The sequence below is a fragment of the Chinchilla lanigera genome, unplaced genomic scaffold (genome assembly GCF_000276665.1).
Source record: "Chinchilla lanigera isolate Chin_1 unplaced genomic scaffold, ChiLan1.0 scaffold00064, whole genome shotgun sequence".
In the NCBI taxonomy this organism is placed as follows: domain Eukaryota; kingdom Metazoa; phylum Chordata; class Mammalia; order Rodentia; family Chinchillidae; genus Chinchilla; species Chinchilla lanigera.
The window spans coordinates 12325878-12344260 of NW_004955465.1; the positions used below are offsets into that span (position 1 = coordinate 12325878).

The window sequence follows — 18383 nt, forward strand, 5'->3', positions numbered from 1 at the left end:
CCAGGAGCCGTTGAGACCATGGTAGACATGGAGCTGAAGGTCAGGATGCAGAATGGTGTCAACAATGATTACATTTTTGGAAACCAGCATGGGATCTTCTATGGCAGTTTCTATTATGCTACTGCAGTGTCCTTCTAGGATGAGCAGTACCATAGCCCTGTGGTAGCCACAGAGCTTGGAAGTTGGCAGTCACTGGGTCCCTGCCTTTTAATGGACAAAACACTACTAGTTACAGGAGTGGATACTGATAGGAGTATACCACATTCCCTTTGATGTGTTTGTGGAATATGAAAACTTGAAGAAGTTCCTGATCCTCAACTCCAGGAAGAGTGGCACTTTAGAGGAAATCCTGAGGGGACCCTGGGCAAATGGGGTCAAAGGAGACAAGAAGAGCTGGAGCTTCAGTCCAGCCCCCACTCCCACCCCAGCTGATACTGTCCATGGGCTGTGAGTGGAACCTGTGGGCCATGAGTGGGATGAAGCTCTCTACTGGCTTTTCTGCTTGTAGTCTGTAAGACACCTCAGCTGGAAGGTCACCCCATCACCAAGACGCCCTTGCCCTCTGCTGATGCCAGCAGCTGCTGCAGTCTATCTGTATGAGGTAGAGTCTGGGGGTTCTTTGCTAGCCTAAAGCAGCAAGCCTGCTATTCCCACATTCACTTCATTCTTGAGCAGAGGAATCAGCATCTTGAGGAGGTCCAGGAACTTGGACAGAAGTCAGTGGAACAGTCAAGTGTCTGCTCATTCCCTCCTGCGTGGGAGGCTAAGGTCGCCCTCTTCCCTCACAGCTCTGTGACCTCCCCTCCACATAGCACTGACAGCTGTGGTGGAATCGCAGACAATACCAGCTGCTGGCAAGGTGTATCCTTCAAGAGAAACTCCCTGTGTGCTGGCCAGCCTTGGGGACAACCAGCAGAATTTGCCAGAAGGTGTGACCCACACTCTTCTGACCACAGCCAAGACTGGTAGGGGGCCACTGGCAGGTTCCTCATGTTCACCCATAGAACCTGTGTTTCACATCACCAGGAAAGCCAGCAAGTGCCCAAAAGAGTGGAGCTGATTGAACATCCTAAGGCATGCTGCTGAGGCAGGAGCGAATGTGTGTGGTTTAGGCTTTGTTCTCTAAAGAAAAGATGTGTAGGTTTTGCTATAAAGATTAAATATTTCTTAAAAGTAAAGAACACCATAAACAGTGTGAAAAGTTAGACCATAAACTGGGGAGATTTACAAGGAGAAAGGTTTAATTTTCTTACTAGAGATTTTAAATATGAAGAAACATAATCTCCAGAAAAAGATGCAAAGTCATGAAAGTGGAATCCACACTCTCATGATGCAGGTTGTGGCCATTGTATTTTACCTACCACATTGCTACTAATAAAACAGATTCTAACACCCACTGTTACTGGTGCAGGGTGTATTGTTAGAGCTTTCTGCAGGGGAGCTTGGTAATATTTAGTAGGATTTTAAATATGAATCCTTTGCTGTTTTGACCAGGAGCTCCTCCTTGAATTTAACTTGAGAGAATACTTGGATGAATGTGCGAAAGTATTTTACACAAAAATGGTCACTGTCAACTGGCTGTGGTAGCTACTCCCATCCTGGTTGTTACTGACTGGGGCTTGATCCGAACCTGAGCCCTAACTACCTGGGTTATTGGGTTCCTTCACATGCCCACAACCAAGAATGAGAGAAGCCCATGAAAATGGGAAGATGAAGCCAGGTGTGGTGGTGCGTACTTGTAATCCTGGTGCTCTGGCGGAAAATGCTGGCAGGCTGGCTGACTGGCGACATAACTCAGTCCGGAGGCCTCAGGTTTAATCCCTGGTACCAAAAAGGAAGAAAGAAAAAAGGAAGAATAGGTGAGTTTATTTACATTTTTCCAAGTGGGGAAGAGCAGCTAGTGTATCCCACCATGCATGAAACTCCTCCAGTTTCTAGAAGAAGTGAAATGAAACTAGGCACAGCGCATGTGTTGATTTGGTAAAGGTTGACCCAGGGGCCGGAAGTGTTGGCTCTTGTTGTCAGGCCTGTGGTGGAGGGTGACATGCTCAGTGTGAGGAAGCTTGGAGAAAGTTTACTTGGGACACAAGATTGATTTTGTCATCAAGGCACAGAAACATGGGTCTGTTGGGCCCATGTTTATTCTTCAGAATATTTCATTGATGAATTATTAATTTTATGAGTTTTATTATATTAAACAATAAATACTTAACAGGAAAAATGCCACAAAAATAAAGTATTGAATTTTTAATATTTATTGATTATTAAAAAAAATAAAATTTTCAACATTGTTTTTCAGTGTACTAAGCCTTTGAATATGCCTATAGGTTTATACAGACTGTTTAACTTGCTCACTTGCATTTCAGCCTTTGTGTATTTCACAGCATCTTGTAGCATTTCGTCTGTTATAATTTTCATTTAATGGCAGTACTGGCATTCTGCGTAACACATTTTACCCCTGCCAAGAGTCTCACTATATTTTCAGACCTAACATTGGATTGTTCCATTTGGTTACATGGCCATTTTGCAGTATTTCCACTAGTCTAATAAGTATGCACATTGCTGTGTCCCTTGTCATCTCAATCAAGGTCTACACCGTCTATGTCTGTATCAGTCGATTCTTGCTCCATTTCACTGTCACAGGAATTTTGCTCAAATGGCCAACTTCAAAGTCATCTTCTTCCTCCTCCTCCTCCTCTTCATCATAATCATCATTCACCTACACCATTTTTCTGTTATGAAAGAATGTATTTTACCGTAATGGGTCATCTTAATCTTCTATGATGAGTAATGTGATGATTCACTTTTAACCTCCTCCAAATCTTGAAAGTCTGATTTTTCCTGTGCCATTATACTGAACTGGGCTGTTTTTACCAGAAAAATCAGAGGAAAACTATTTTTTTTTTTTTTTTTAATAAATCCTGGCATGGTGTGGGTCTATTGGATCCTTTGTGATGCTCAGGTCAATATATGCAAAACGAAGTTACATGAAACATAAGATGGATAAAAATCCCTTTGCCACTTTTGCACACGTACACACAGCTTGCTGTTCATCATACCAAGTGCATGAGCCCATAGACTGGCTCTAGTATCCCTCAGGGAAAGGTACTGAGATACCAGCCTGCTACTCTTATCCTAACATACAACTTTACAGTAGAAGAGTAAGGGATGCACCCAAAACCCTGATTTGTCGGAGCAGTTTAGCCTTTCAGTTAGAGTCTCAAGGCAGGTGGTCCTCCTTTTTGATGGGGCGCTTGCATGTCAGTGTCTGGGTCTTTTCCCGTGGACTTTGTGGTGTGCACAAAGCTCCTTGGCAAAGAGGACCAGTGGCTGTAGCGGCAGTGCTTTGAGGGTCATATGCTACTTTCTGTGTTTGCCAGAGGTTTTCCTACATCACCTTTACAATAACCTTGTCTTAGGCCCTGTCTTCTAGCTGAGACACAGTACCTGGCACCCATAGCGTAAAAAAAGGAGAGACTTACTTGAGCTCATGGTTACAGCCTGTGATTGGCCAGCTCCAGGCCAGGAAGGACTGTTAGAGAGGGGTGTGGTGGTGGAGAGCTGCTCAGGTGAGGGTGGTCAGGAAGCAGAGAGTAAAGGAAGAGCTGGGGAGGGAGAGACACCATCCTCCAGCAGCCAGGCCCCACCTCCTGCCAGTAGGTCTGCTCTGTCTGCCCAGTGACTCAGTTGCCTTCCAAAGCCCGTCTGTGAGCACAGGAGGCCTTTGCGGGACATTTTTGATCTAAACCATTGCACTTATGAAGTGAGTTCTATGATTAGCTTCATTTTGCATACCAAAAACCAGAGGTTTAGAGCCATTTGTAAAGGGGTGTACCATGCATCACAAGTGCAGTTTTACTAATTCTGACTATACTTTCCAGCAAATCTGCACTTCTGCCTGTTATATCTACATTCTAGGTTTTATAAAAATATATATTCCTTAAAAAACAACTTGGAATGGAGTGGTTCCAATTGCATTTCGGGGTTATCAAATGTGGATGTGGACTGTACCTGCCATTGTATTGAGAGTTCTTAGGACGAAGGGCTCAGGTTTCTGATGCTCTGATGCATTCCTAGTTGCAGTACTAATGTTGTCTTGGTTACTTTTCACTCATTGCTGAGACAAAATACCTGATGCCCAATTAAGGAAGGAAAGGTTTATTTAGCTTACAGTTTGTGGAGGTTTAAGTCCATACTTGGCTGGCTCCGAGGCAGAGTGGCACTTGGCAGAGGGCAAACGTTCATGGAAGCAGAACACAGCAAAAACCACAAGAACAAAAGGGAGGAATGGCGGCAAACAGCCTCTTTCCAAGACTCCCTTACATTGTAAACAGGCTACCCCCACCCAGGGGGCGTGTAGCATGCACGTGATCTCCATGCCCTCCTCTTCCACAGGCTCAGGATGTATACAAAGTAAGCATCCTGGCTCCTTGCGGAGTCACTTAGCCAAACCTCTAGACTCCCCAAGTTGACACAATATATCAAGCATAACAAATGTCCTCCATAAGCTTAGTGCTCAGTAGATGTTGGCTACCAGGGAAAATGGTTTTTAAAAAGTTTATGTGTATGCTTAAGAATGCTTTTTATATATTGGCACTGAATGTCTAGCATTGTTACATTTTTAGTCAGTGTTTTCTCAGTTGACACTAATTCTTTTTTCTTTCAATAGGTCACTTCTGTAACTAGGTCACCAGCTTGTTGCACCAGCCACGATGTCACGGTCACGACAGCCCCCCCTTGTGACGGGCATCTCTCCAAATGAAGGGATCCCGTGGACAAAGGTCACGATCCGAGGGGAGAACCTGGGTACCGGCTCCACCGACCTCATAGGTGAGGGCGAGTGCATGAAATTTGCTGTGTCAAGAGGGGTTTGTGTTGGGGCAGTGAGGCAAGGTACATTATTTTGGAGTAGTGAAGCAGATAGAAAAATGTTGTTATCGCTTTAGAACCATCTGGATAAAAATGAGTTATTTGGTTTTCTGTGGGAATTGTTATTTTGTCAACTGTTGTCTGTATTGTCTTTCAGAAGTCCTTCACAGTTTCCCGCTGCTGGTAGTTACCTCTGTTTTGATCTCTTCTGTGTAGACAGTGAAGATAGAGCAGAGGTCCAAATAAAAGTGGGTGTAGGGGACAGCTGGGGCAGAGAGCAAAGTGTAAATCTTTTATGGTCTGCTCCAGTTATTTGCCCGTGAATACCACATGAGGATGTGGAGCTGCCTTCCGGGTGAGGAGGTGGAGACCTCAGTGTGTGCTGCTGAGTGCGTGTTCGGACACAGTCATTTCTGAGCCTAAGGTCCCACTGGTAAAGCCCCAGAACTCTGTTGGAACTTACTTTTCCTTCAGTGTAACTGCTTAGTGATAGGTTGATTTTTGTTCATCTGGTAAACCCTTAAAAAGAGAACATGAGCTGGAGCTCAGCACTATATTTAATAACTGAGTTTTGCCTTCCAGGTAATTCTTTTGCTAGGGTTAAATATAATTATCTCATTTCATATTATTTTTTCTGGCTATGGTTCTTGCTTTTTTAGTGGACATGGTTTAAATTTATTCTTGCAAAGATAGTCTTATCTAATCCTGTGTCTTAGTTTTTGATGTAGCTCAACCCAGATATTCCATTACCCAAGTGGAAAAATCCTCACAGTACATGGAAATACATCATACAGGTGGAAATTACATCTAAAATTTTAACTGGCAGTCTTTGTGGGTGTCAAAACATGACAGTTACTAGTCTGTATAAATTGTAATTTAGCTTTAGCTTCAGGCAGTGCTATTCTTACGTACTTTAGCTTCAGGCAGTGCTATTCTTACATAACCAAGTGTATATTACTTTCATAAACCTTGCTAGTACAGCTTTCAACCTGCCTCATGTGTTGCCAAGAAACCATTTTTTAAAAAAGCAAGTATAGCCTATTAAATAATTTAAATGTTTTAAACTCAGATGGTAAGTATACTAGCCAAGGAAAACACTATAAAAAGTACTTCAGTTGGAATTTTACAGGTCACTTGAAGAAAAAAGATGCTATTATGTTTCACTGAAACAGGTTTCAGTAAGTTAGCAAAAATGTGCTTAAAAATGAAAAAAGATAGGCCTATGATCTTTTCATTTCGTACTGTTCAGAATGGCCTGTTGGAATCTGTGTTTAAGCTATGTACTGATTATTAATCTTTTAAGTTAAATTTCAGACTAAATACTAAATCAGAAGAGCCTTGAGGACAACCGTGACAAGATGAATGAAGCATTGTTTGAGGGTTTTTTCTGCTGCCTCATCCCTTCCTGGATGCCAATTGTATTTGGTCGTGTAGATGTTTTTAAGACTCTTGGTCTGTATAATAAATGTGAAACCTGCTCTCAGTTCTTAGTTTCAATCATAGGATAGCTGTTATAATCATGGTTTGCAAGGGAATAGATTTAATACAGGACATAAAATTTATAGGATTATTTTATAATATTCACCCAAAAAGTCAAATGCAGAAGAGTGCAGGGGATCTGTCCATGCACTAGAAACCCAAAGAATCCAGCTGAGGGGCTGGATCCTATAGCAGTGTCCTGCACAAGTCCAGCGGGAGGCCTAGAGCCCATGACACTATCTCATGCAAGTGTGTATCAAGGATCTGCACTGGGAAGACCCAAAGGTCAGTGGTGGAAGCTAAAAAGCCTCACCAGTGAGACAAAGGATTTGCATCAGCAGGCTGAGGGATCTGCACTGGAGCCAGGGAGCAATGCTCAAGCTAAAGACCAGAGTTCCCTCAAAGAGAACCACAACCATCCTCAGGGACAGCAAGGACCCGAGCTTTTCTGATCATGACAGCAGTTGAGTTCATATCAGGAAAGCCAGTGTGACAAGCTTCTCCAGCAGAATCAACAGCACACCATCTCCCCCTCCAGCTCTCCTTCTGTGCTACTGGCTGCGGTCCTCAAGTGGGCCTTCCACACCCAGCTCCACACGACTCAGTTCAGCTGGGGGTTCCAAGTTGACCATTAGTTAATCACCACAGTTGTGTAGCAAGGAACTTACATTAGGAGGTGGCACAGGCCTATAATCCCAGCACCTGGGAGACTGAGGCAGGATGGTTGTTCAGAGTTTGAGACCAGTCTGGACTCGTGAGTTCACTGTCAGCCTGAACTGCATAGCCAGACCCTGTCTCAAAAAGACAAAAAAAAATAAATAAAGTTTTAAAAATAGAGTGAGGTTATGCTCTGCCTTTTATTGTTGAAATAGTTTCCTATCTGAAGTGAGTTAATATTTAAAATCAAAAAACATTTTTGATATTACAAAATTTAAAAGTGATACCAAAATATTCACAATCTATAAATAAGTAGATAACAGATGAAAACATTCCCTCTTCACTTTGCTTTATTATTTATCGGTTTATTTTTTGAAGCAGGGAATCACTGTAGCTCAGGCTTGTCTCAAACTCATCCCCTGCTTCAGCTTTCTGGCCCACTCCTGTTCATTCTGAAAGTGCGCAGACATCTCTGTGTGGATGAGACTGTGTGGGCACAGCACTGTGCTGACCTTGGGAGGTGGCTCTCGCGTTTCCCATCTCTTTTGTAACGTTTTTATGACAAACACTGACTGTAAGGAAAGATCAAAGATATTCCCATTTTGAAAAAATAATTTTGAATTATGAATATATGAAAAATACCAATAAAAGATTTAGTCCTAAAAGAACCTTTCAATGCTATTATTAGCAAAACAAAGTTGCATCCATGAATAAATAATTCAATAGGTGTTTTAGAGGAACTCCTAAAGTTCATTATTTCAAGCAATATGAAGAAGTCTTAAAAATACAGGTTTTCTTTACTTTATAATTAATATAGAATTATTACTAGATAGTGCTTTAAGTTATAGCAAAGTATAACTCTAGTTAAAGCCAAATTTGTCATCAGTTGAAGTGTTCCTGGTGTCTGAAAGTAAATCGCCTTTGCTGAGTTTCCTGAGCAGTATGCACTTTAAATAGTGGGAAAGAGTGAACTGCGGGGTTTGGCCACAGGCGTGAGGGTTGTTCAACACCTGGTTACAGCCTGCATTGGCCTTTCTGTGAAGATGGTGGACAGGAGCAGACCTGACCTTTGGGAATGCTGGTTTACTAGTAGAGAAGAGTGGAAGAGTATATAGTGATCGTTTTATTGGGAAAACACTAAAGCCCCATGAGTTGCAGTGTAGGAACTGATTTGCAAGTAAAAGACATGAATGGCAATCTTAGAATGCTGAACACTTGTTGCTGGGTTTACCACATTCTGGGCTGTCTTTGGGTTCATTCTGTAATACCATGTGAAACTGATCATGAGAAAAAGAACGTACTGATTCTTTTCCGGAAGAAGATGAATATAGAATGTTTTGGGGACTAATCTGTAAAGTTTTAAATATACTTTTTATTTTAAAGAGTAAAAGAAGGATAACATAGTAATAGGGGGGCTTACCGAATTACAGACAAAGTGGTAGGAAATTATCAATGGTTGTTGTTTTACATATTGTTATCTATAAGATAGTTTCTTAGGAAAGCAAATGACAAATAATAGTGAGTTACAGACAAAAGTGGTAGGTTGTTATCAACGGTTGTTGTACTATACTTTGGTATCCTCAAAGTGGTTTCTAAAGAGAATAAATAGAGCTATACATGAGTGACCAGTGGAATAATCATTGACTATTCTCAGTGGTTGTTGTAGGAAACACATAGTAGTAAACATACAACCATTTACAAAATAGCATAGAAACAATACAAACATTACAGAGTTATGGACAGATCAGTAGGAAAATATCAATGGCTGCTATAATACATGGTGGGATCTTCAAAGTGGTTGCTCAGGAAGACAGAGATACACAAGAAAGATCTAACAAGTAGTTCCAGCCTAAGGGTTGTGAAAAATAGCATATTACCTCCTCACCAGTGACTCCTTTCCCTGAGGTGTGACGGCTGGAAGGAAGGCCGGGATTGAAAAGAAGGACCGAGAGACTTGCACCTGTTTCTAGCAACAGGCTGTTTTCTTTTTCCTCTATAGTCATGATTACCCGGGGCTCCTCCATGGAGATGACAGTCTGGCCAGAGGGAGAAGGCAGAGTATGCCCTGGGCCCCCTCATTCCTGTTGGATTAACTGGTAGGAGGAGTCTGAGCTCTGGGGCCTCCACTTCAGAGGGCATACCAATCTCCAGTGGTCACCTTTGCATTCAGGGCATGGCCCAGGGGGTTTCTTCGGACAGTTCCTCTTGAGGTGGCCTGGCTTTTAACAGTGGTAGCAGATTAATGCAGTCTTCAAGTTCTTGGAGCCCCGAGAATCAGACTTAGGGTCTGTTTCTCGTAGTGCTGCAGCAAAAGCAGCTGCTTTTTCTCAGTCTCTTTGTTTTCTCTCCTTGGCCTCCTCCTCATCACTGCTATAGAATACTGAGGAGGCAATTCTTACTAACATCTCAAGTGAGCCATCTGGGGGCGAAAGCCATTTTTTGTAGCTTTTTCTCTCCAGCCTCCCAGCACATTGGGACCCCACAACCAGTTAGTGTCCTCTCCCCAACCATCAGCACAGGCAGCAGGAATCTCCCTGCAGACCTCTCCGGAGCTCCACGCGCTCCTCCACTGCAGCCTGTACTGTCAGGGGAAGAATGGCTTCCAGGGGGTCTCCCCAGGTATTGCGCAACATCCTCCTGGTTTCCAGCTTCCGAACGGCTCTCGTGACCCTGGTCAGCTAGACCTCTGAGTCTTTGGGCTTAGCCTGTTTTCTTGTATTCTTTGAGTCCTTGTTCAGCAGCTGCTCCTCCGCTGACTCTGGACCTTTCTGGTTCTCAATGGCAGGGGCAAGAGTGACCAGTTGTGTGGCACGTATTCCCAGGGGTTTCTCCACGTCGGGATGATTCACACACATCCCCGGGCAGGCCTCCGCAGCCAGCACGTGGCGGGCCAATTGTGTCATTGCTTCTCTGTGCCATTATAGTTCTTGACTGCAGGGTGGGGAGGGCTGGCGCGCACCTGTGCACGCTGCTGCCCGGCTTCCTGGGCGCCAACTGCCCACTTCCTGGGCACCTGTGCGGCTAGGGTCCAGCCCAAAGGCTGGCACTCCCCACCGTGTGGCTTCCCAAGTGCTGACTGCCCTAAATATACTTTAAAAAGCACATCAGTAACTTAAATTTCTAATAATAAATCTAAAGTTCCCCTCTAACACTTCTGACAAACAATGGATTCTCATAGTCTAAGTAATCTGGAATATCTGGACATTTTTATGGTCTGCTATTTTCTGATCTGTTGATATTTGAAGAAATTTAAATGTAGTCTGAAAGAAGTCTTAAATACTAGAGAAAAAGCAGACTGGAGAAAATAGAGTTAGCAGTACATTTGCAAGTAACGCTGGGTATATTCACAGTAAAGATAACCATGGAACAGGCAGTGATGTGTCTGGGTTCGTTTTTCACATTGGAGTCATGAAGCCCGTTTAACACCCTGGTGTCGTGTTGACCTTTGTTACTTGTGTGCTTTGTTTCTAGGCTTGACTATTTGTGGACATAACTGCCTCCTGACAGCAGAGTGGATGTCTGCAAGTAAAATAGTCTGTCGAGTGGGACAAGCCAAAGATGACAAAGGGGGCATAATTGTCACAACCAAGTCAGGCGGCAGAGGAACGTCAACAGTCTCTTTCAAGCTGCTCAAGCCTGAAAAAATAGGTAAAACTTAATGAATTTATTTTAAAGAAGAATGTAAAAGTTAGTTTGCCTTTTAAAATTTAAGACTGACATGGAATTGACTTCATCTCATGTCTTGTTAAGTTAGATTTGTTACATGTTTATCTGACGGAAGTCTGGTGTTGACTAATGTCGATCTTACTTGTTAGAGGGTAGTGTGCTGAGGTGACCTAGGGTCGACTGGCATTCCCAGGGTGATAGAAATCTCTTGGTTTCACATTTGGTGCCCCCAGTTTTGGGTCCTAGATCTTAAGTACAATGAATTTGTGTTCGTTCTGTCAGCAGAGACTTTTAAAGTGTTTGAAACTTTTGCAGAGTTTGGAGTCAAGGTGAATGAGCCTGCAGATCAGGCTGAGGTGGTGCTTCCTTGTCCCCAGCTTCTCTGTCCCTCTGAGAGGCCAGGGGAAGCTGCCTGCCCACTAGACCCGGGAGTCCAGTCAGGCTCCACACTGTGCTCCCTATGCTATAGCCCCTCCTTCCTCACTCCCTACTGCCTCCTTCTGTCAGCAGTGGGGAAGTATTGGCCCGAGGGCAAGACTGGGCCCTGCACAGCCTGTCCTTCACTGGAGCGCCTGTTTCTTTGTAGGTAAAAGTGGAGTGATGATACTGCCACCTCCTAGGTGTGCAGAAGTGAGAACATAGATGTAAAGCATTTGATGTAGCTCCTTATATGGTAGATTAGTGAGTTTACATTATTTTCCTGTTACTTCTGTGTGTTCTCTTCTCTCCTCCTAACAAGAATGATGCCAGCTTGCCTGTTGTGACTCTCTAACATCTTGGCACAAATGCACCAATATTTATATTATACAGCAACATCAACATCATTGGCACCGTTAAACCCACACAATAGGTCTCTTGACATAGAAAAGTAAAATATTTTATAAGCATCTTTCTTTCTTTCTTTCTTTCTTTCTTTCTTTCTTTCTTTCTTTCTTTCTTCCTCCCTTTCTTCCTTTTCCCCTTCCCCTTCCCCCTCCTCTTCCTCTCTCCCTTTCCCCCTTCTTTTTTAATACTGGGGATTAAACCCAGGCTAGGCAAGCATTTCATCACAGAGCTACGCCTTCAGCCCTTTTTAAAAATTTGAAGGGGCTGGGGATTTAGCTCAGCAGCACAGCGCCTGCCTGGCAAGCGCGAGGTCGTGAGTTCGATTTCCGGTACTGAAAAAAAAAATTTTGAGACAAAATTATTTACCTTCTTGCCTCAGCTTCCTAAGTGTGTGAACAGTGTTTCTTTTCTTAGAGCACAGAACTTTACTATCATCATCTTCCAGAAATTCCTGTATTTTTAGTATATGTGCTGTCAGAATGAACACAAATTCTTATATTTTAAATAAATGAACAGTTAAGGAATTCAAATGAAAATTCAGAATTGAATTTTTGTATATGTGCATTTATACTAACGCTGTGTTATATAGCATAAATATATTCATAAAATACAATACATAAATACTATACATAGTAGTCCTATTTTTATTTACTTAACATCTTTAAAAACAGAACTGAAATTAAAGCGGCATTTGCTTTATAGTTTTCTGGTGGAGACTGAAACATTTGATGAAATCTAGCATTTCATAGCACACCATGCAGCAGGTGAGGACTTGTGTGAAAGCAGTGAGTGTGTCCTAGAGCACGTGCCGGACCTAGCATGCATGTGGTTACTGATGGTGTCCTGCTCTGAGCTCCAGGGAGTCTGGCCTGGCACAGAACTCAGCCACAGTCGCATCCTGGCAGCACCATGGGCGCTGCTTGAACTGGGGATTCACAGGGTTGCCTTGTCCAGAACCGCTGCCTTCCAGGTCCTCCCAGCCTGCTGTGCTGGGTCTTGGCTCTGTGCTCGGCTGTACCAGTGCAGGTCTCTTGTTGGTTGCCAGCATGTCCTGCGCAGAGCCAGGTGACAGCGCGAGCTCACAGAGCGAGATCCTGTTTCACATACCTGTCAGATTTCCCTGAATCACGTGGTCACGTCCTCTTCACAGCCTATACATGCTTTGCAAGTGTTTGGCCAGTTGGTGACTATTTTGTTGAATTTACCCAATTGATGTCAGCATAACGTAGAAAAAAAATCGCTGTTGTTTGTCATCTAGAGCATTTCCATCTTTCGTAACGGTAGAAGGAATGAGAAATAGAAAGTTGTATGTTCCTTTTGCATAACTCTTCACGATAACCTGTTGGTTATTGTGGAAGAGAAGAAAATGAGAGCCATTTCTTGAGTTTTCAAGAAACATGTTAAGGAACATTAGGATTTCACTGACAGTGAAATGTCTGCAGGTGGCTTGCGGAATTTGAAAGAAGAAACTCAAAATATTAAATATGAAATATAAATGTAGGTATATGATTTATCATAATTATATCAAATATATAATCAAATAATCCTGTATTTATCAGTAGTCATTAGTAAGAAACTTTTCATTGAGGTAATGCTTGACTTGAATATTTTATATCAAGGTTTTCTGAGCTGTTTTCTAAAGGTTTACATGGCTTCACAATCTCAAGTAATCAGATATTGTTCATATCAGTGCATCTCCTCTGTTAACTGCCTCAATTTTATGACCAATTTAAACAGTAGTATTTCCCAATATAGAAATATTGTAGTATTTATTATTTGTAAAGTATACTTGTTTTTGCAGAACTTTTTTTGGAGGTTTGTTTTCTCTACTGAATTATATAAGATAAAACCATAGACCTAGAAGTGTTACTGTTTCTTTTTCAGAGACTCTTAGTTGTGGGGTGGTACTGGGGTTGAACCCAAGGGTGCTCTGCTACTGAGCTACACCCCCAGCCCTTTGTAAAATTTTAATTTTTACTTTGAGACAGGGTATTGCAGAGTTGTCCAGGCTGGTTTTTGATCCTTCCGCCTCAGCCTCCTTGAATAGGCGTGGAATCTTACTATTTTTAATTAAGTCACTAAGCGTTAAAAAAAAATTTGCCCTTCAATCTCTCCAATGACAGACATTTTGTACTGGGTCTTCAAAAGCTAAGGCACTGTGGCAAGATTGAGGAGGTCTTTCTCTCACTGTGGCTGGCTTCTCATTCTTGCAGGCATTTTGGATCAGTCTGCCGTGTGGGTTGATGAAATGAATTACTACGATATGCGCACCGACAGGAATAAAGGAATCCCCCCTCTGTCCCTCCGTCCTGCAAATCCCCTTGGCATTGAAATTGAAAAGTGAGTACCACATCGCCTCTGCATTCTCTCTCAGCTGCTCAGTGTGGCATCCTGACCGGGAAAGGAGTCAGACGCGGGGCCCTCCAGGCAGTGTGTGGAGACTCCTGCACTACTGTCTCCGCGTTTGTCCTGAGGTTGTACTTTGTGAGAAAGAAGTGTCTCGACATTGTGATAAGTAGCACCTCTTTCCCCCTTTGGTGTTGGGGATGGACCCAGGGCCTCGCGCCTGCGAGCAGCTCTTTTCCTCCGAAACTCCACCTCCAGCTCTTCCTCGATGCCGTTTATGACGTGAGCATAGTGTGTGCTCTGGAGCTGGTAAGTTTTAAATATCCAGACATATTTGAAGTCAAAATTGAAATTAAAATTATCCATGTGCTTGATTCTTCTACAAATAGTTTGGAATAATAAGGTCCAAGGTCACCTTTTATTTTGTTTATACTCTTACACATAGCTCTTACTTAACCAAGACTTATTTAACTACAGTCAGGTGTTTCAAGATGTTTTGCACCTGAATCTGGAGTTTTGTTTTGTTGCTCCCTAGGATTGCATTTTAGTGGCTTTTAAAACTAGTGCCTTTACCCTTATATCTTACTTAAACAACTCATCTCACATATCAGTTATGTCTCTTATTTCTGGCCTGTATGATTCTGTTTTTTTGTTTTGTTTTGTTTTTGGTACTGGGAATTGAACTCAGCATCTTGTGCGGGCCAGGCAGGCACTTGTGCCACTGAGCTATATCCCCAGGCCTGTGTGATTCTGATCATGGAGTTACATAAATCACTCAGGTGAAGGATTCTGTGAGTGAATGCAGGCACACGCTTAGAACATAGCAAGTGCCTAGTAAATGTCATCATCCCTGGGATTCTTCATTTTTCCTGGATATGTACTGTTCATTGCTCTGCCACGTAGGAAATAATTTCTTTTTAATGGCTTCAGTTCACAGGGCAGTAAGTGATATTAATTTGAAACAGTATTATGTATATTCAGGAAGTACTCCAGTGGGGGTGAAATTAACAAATTTTTAAAAATTGTTACTTGAGTTTTGGTGATGTTTGCTAGCTGTGGAATAATGTAAACTGTTAGAGGCTAAGTTTTAAAAAGTTAAAATAATTCTCATTCAAACATATAATGAATCAATGCCAGAACTGTTAACTGTAATGAATTGGTGGGAAAACCAGTAAAGATGCTAGAAGCAGTTAGAGCTAAGTCCAGAGAGAGGCGCGGCAGGCCGTGCAGGGGGCTGAGTGAGGAGAACCAGCTGCTGCGCAGCGTAGCGTGGTGTGGTCAGCGGCGGTGTTGTCACCGCCTGAGCCCTCTGCGGCCCTGTGCACCCTGTGCCCTCGCAGAGACGCGAGTCCAGGGCACAGATCCCTGTGGTGTCGGAGAGTACCAGCATAGCCCGCTGCACGGGGCGGAGGTGTCTAAGAGTCCTTTTGTCCATCCAAGAGTCTTCTGCAGTTCTTTCCAAGAGCAGGAAGGCAGGGAAAGGAAAGAGATGCCAGGAAGTAAGAAAATGAAAGGTACAGGTAGCAAGAGCATAGATGCCAAGAGGAGAGGATACTTTTGGCCGGAAAAATGTTTTCCCGATTTTTTTTTCTTCTGGTTTTTGAGACGAGGTCTTGCTATGTTGGCCAAGCTGCTCTTGAACTCACTGTATAGTCTGTGCTGGCTTTGAACTTGCAGTGATCTTTCTGCCTCAGCCTCCTGAGTGCTGGGATTATAGGGGTGCACCACCATGCCTGTCTCTCTCTTTTTTTTTTAAAGATACTGAAACAAAGGCACATTTATTTCATTGAATTCTTTTACCTCAGATAGAGAGATCACTTGCTTTTTAGGGGTGCTGGGGGCCTGAACTCAGTACCTTGCACCTGCTAAGGGTATACTTTCTGCTGGGCTGTACAAGCCAGCTGGCAAGACAGAGAATTCTTGTGTCAGAGAAAGAGAAAAAGAAAGGAAAAGCAAACTATAAAATATTGATGCAGGTTTTATTTTTTGGGCCCACTTAATATGTTTCAGATAAAATTTTTGGTCTCTTTAAAGCTCATGGTTGGATTTGGATTAGCATTGTATTTTCTGTCTCTTAGTTTTGTTTATTGATGTCACTTGGGGGTTCTTTCATAACTAGGAGGCTGGGGGGGGGCCCTTTTAAAGAAATCATGGAATGTGGAACAGGAAGGTGATAGTATTGTTTGCTGGTGGGGCAGTATTATCTGAGGAGCTTTGGCGCATCCTGAGTGCTCCGCTGTGGCCCTGCTGAGTTTCAGGCTGGGGGTGGCCTCTCGCGGAGTGTGTGTGTGTCTGTGTGCATGTGTGCATGATCACGCATGTGCATGCACCTGTTGGTTGCAGGCTGTGGGTCTGTGGGGGCTGCTGCAGCCCACAGCCACCACGTGGGGCTGGACACCAAAGGCCCAAGGTCACGTGGCTGCTGTGTCTGGGATGTGACAGAGCAAGTCAGGGGCACAACAGAGTTTCTTGTTGCTTTAGGTATGAGTTGGAGTTTAATAAGTATTTTATTGTGGACCCAGTATGCGTGCTGTCATCTGTATTTTAGGCCACAAGTTTAACAACTGCCATCTGTTGGCCGCCTTTCGCTGTTAGAATCCTTGATATCCCTGAACTTTTAACTGACGTTTTGCATACATGGTGCCATGACATTTATAAAAATGTTACTAATTGGTCAGAAGAAATAACTTCACTTTGAGTTAGACTAAGAGTGGCTTGTAAAAGGTCTGTATTTCTGATTTATTATGTTCTGTGGCACAAATACGTATGTCCTGAGCATGGCTTCAGCATAGTGGCGACAAACTAAACCAGAAACAAGGTGAAGAACAGATTGACAGTGAGCGAGAGCCTGCACTGAGTTTTGTTTCTTAGAAGTAGTACTCACTGCCTGGCAGGAGGATGTTTGCAGTGCTGTTCAGAGATAGTATGCCCCTGGGTGTGGATTGGAGCAGCGCGATGGCGCTGTGCCAGTTTTTCACATTTGCCTGTCAGCAGTTTGTGTGAACCATTGCCTGGGAATGGCTGTCCGGAGAGCATTCCCCATATGTGCTTTGTTTCCACCTGGGCATCATTTTTTTCCTCCTTTTTCTTTTTGTGGTCCTCGGGATTGAACTGAGGGAGTGCTGAGCTACATCCTCACCTCTTTTTAAAATTTTATTTTGAGACAGTGTTTTACTAAGTTGCTCAGGTTGGCCTTGAACCTGTGAGTCTCCTGCCTCAGCCTCTTGAGTAGCTGGGATTACAGGCATATACTGGAGTATCCAGTTCTCTACATGGGTTTTACAAATGGCACACATCTGAGTTTTTGCTAATCAGCTTAGCTTTCCAACAGAAAGAAGTGACTAATTTTCCCATGACATTTAGAAGGCTCCATTAAAAAAAAAATTGACAGCAAAATAATTCTTAGGAGAGCCTTGAAAGAATTCACCTTTTGGACATTTGTGGGCTGTAATAGGGTGCCTACATTCAGATTAGAAGAGTTAGATAGAAACAACCAAAACAAACCCATTTTATATAACGCAGCAGTCTAAACAGTGTTCCTAAACACTGAAAGCTGAAAGAAGGAAAACGGGCAGTGCGAGGACACCCAGGCGCACTCTCCGCCCATCTGCAGTTGTCGCTTTGGGAAGAGGCCCCTGCACGGCGCAGGGCCAGGCTCTCGGGGCAGTAGCGGTGCCATTTCGTGCATCACAGGGATCAATGCCGCAGACGGGCCTCATGCTGGAAAGCACGTGCTGACACATTGTGAGCATCCCAGTTGTCTTCCGTCTGTCTCCGTCTGTCTCCATCTGTCTTCACCCGCATGTGCACGAGGGGCTCACCCTGGTCAGGAGGTTTAAATCTTGAGTTTGCACTGGCATCCAGCGGAAGAGAGGAGAGCCAGGAGTTGTCAGCATTTAAAACTGTTTAGACTCCTTGATGGAAATATTTCTGAGTTTTCACAGCGGAGCATGTGTTGTCTTCCGCCTCTCATTCCGCGCTTGTAGATCGAACATGCAGACTCGGTGTGAGTCTCTCAGGACATATCCAGCTTTTGCTGACGGGCGAGCTGCGGCTTCACTTGCTCGGAGGCCGAGTTTGCGGCAGTTACTCCGACCAGCACTGCAGGCAGTGGCCAGCCTGTGCACCGTCCTCGGAGCTGCGCAGTACTTCTTCCTTTCCCAGTGCTGTTCCTAGATCATTAGCGTTGTCCTTCCCGAGTCACCTCCCCCTTCACCAGGCCGCTGCATCTTTATCTTCATAGGTTTGTGATGTGATTTTATTCCCTAAAATCCTCTGGCTCTGACAGGAGAAGCACTGGGAAACAGTGTAACCTCTGTGAGGACACTCCTCCGTGGCGTGTGACGGTTTTCATTTACTCTTTGTGATGAGAGTGGGATGTAATGATGCTTATGAAAGTAATGTGTAAGATATGAAAGACCAAGTGTAAAGAAGTAGCAGCAAATGACATTTTTGAGCACTTGCTGTGTTTCAGAGACTGCTAACCTTCCACAAGCTGGTCTGCTTCAATGGTCTTGGTCTTTGCAGAAGGAGGAATTAGG

The 18383-nt window shown here is 43.5% G+C and overlaps 1 protein-coding gene across 2 annotated transcripts in view; it reads left to right on the forward strand.

Moving 5' to 3' along the window:
- The first annotated feature begins 1545 nt into the window (after positions 1 to 1545).
- Positions 1546 to 18383, forward strand: part of Exoc2 (exocyst complex component 2) — a 129749-nt gene continuing 112911 nt past the window's right edge. The window contains exons 1-4 of one of the 2 annotated variants that reach the window (XM_013521838.1): positions 1546 to 1859; positions 4670 to 4830; positions 10477 to 10653; positions 13710 to 13836. In XM_013521838.1, coding sequence (XP_013377292.1) covers positions 4713 to 4830; positions 10477 to 10653; positions 13710 to 13836 — 422 coding nt within the window. In that variant the 5' untranslated portion in view covers positions 1546 to 1859; positions 4670 to 4712. The remainder of the gene's footprint in view (positions 1860 to 4669; positions 4831 to 10476; positions 10654 to 13709; positions 13837 to 18383) is intronic. The other variant, XM_005398935.2, reaches the window with a different exon arrangement.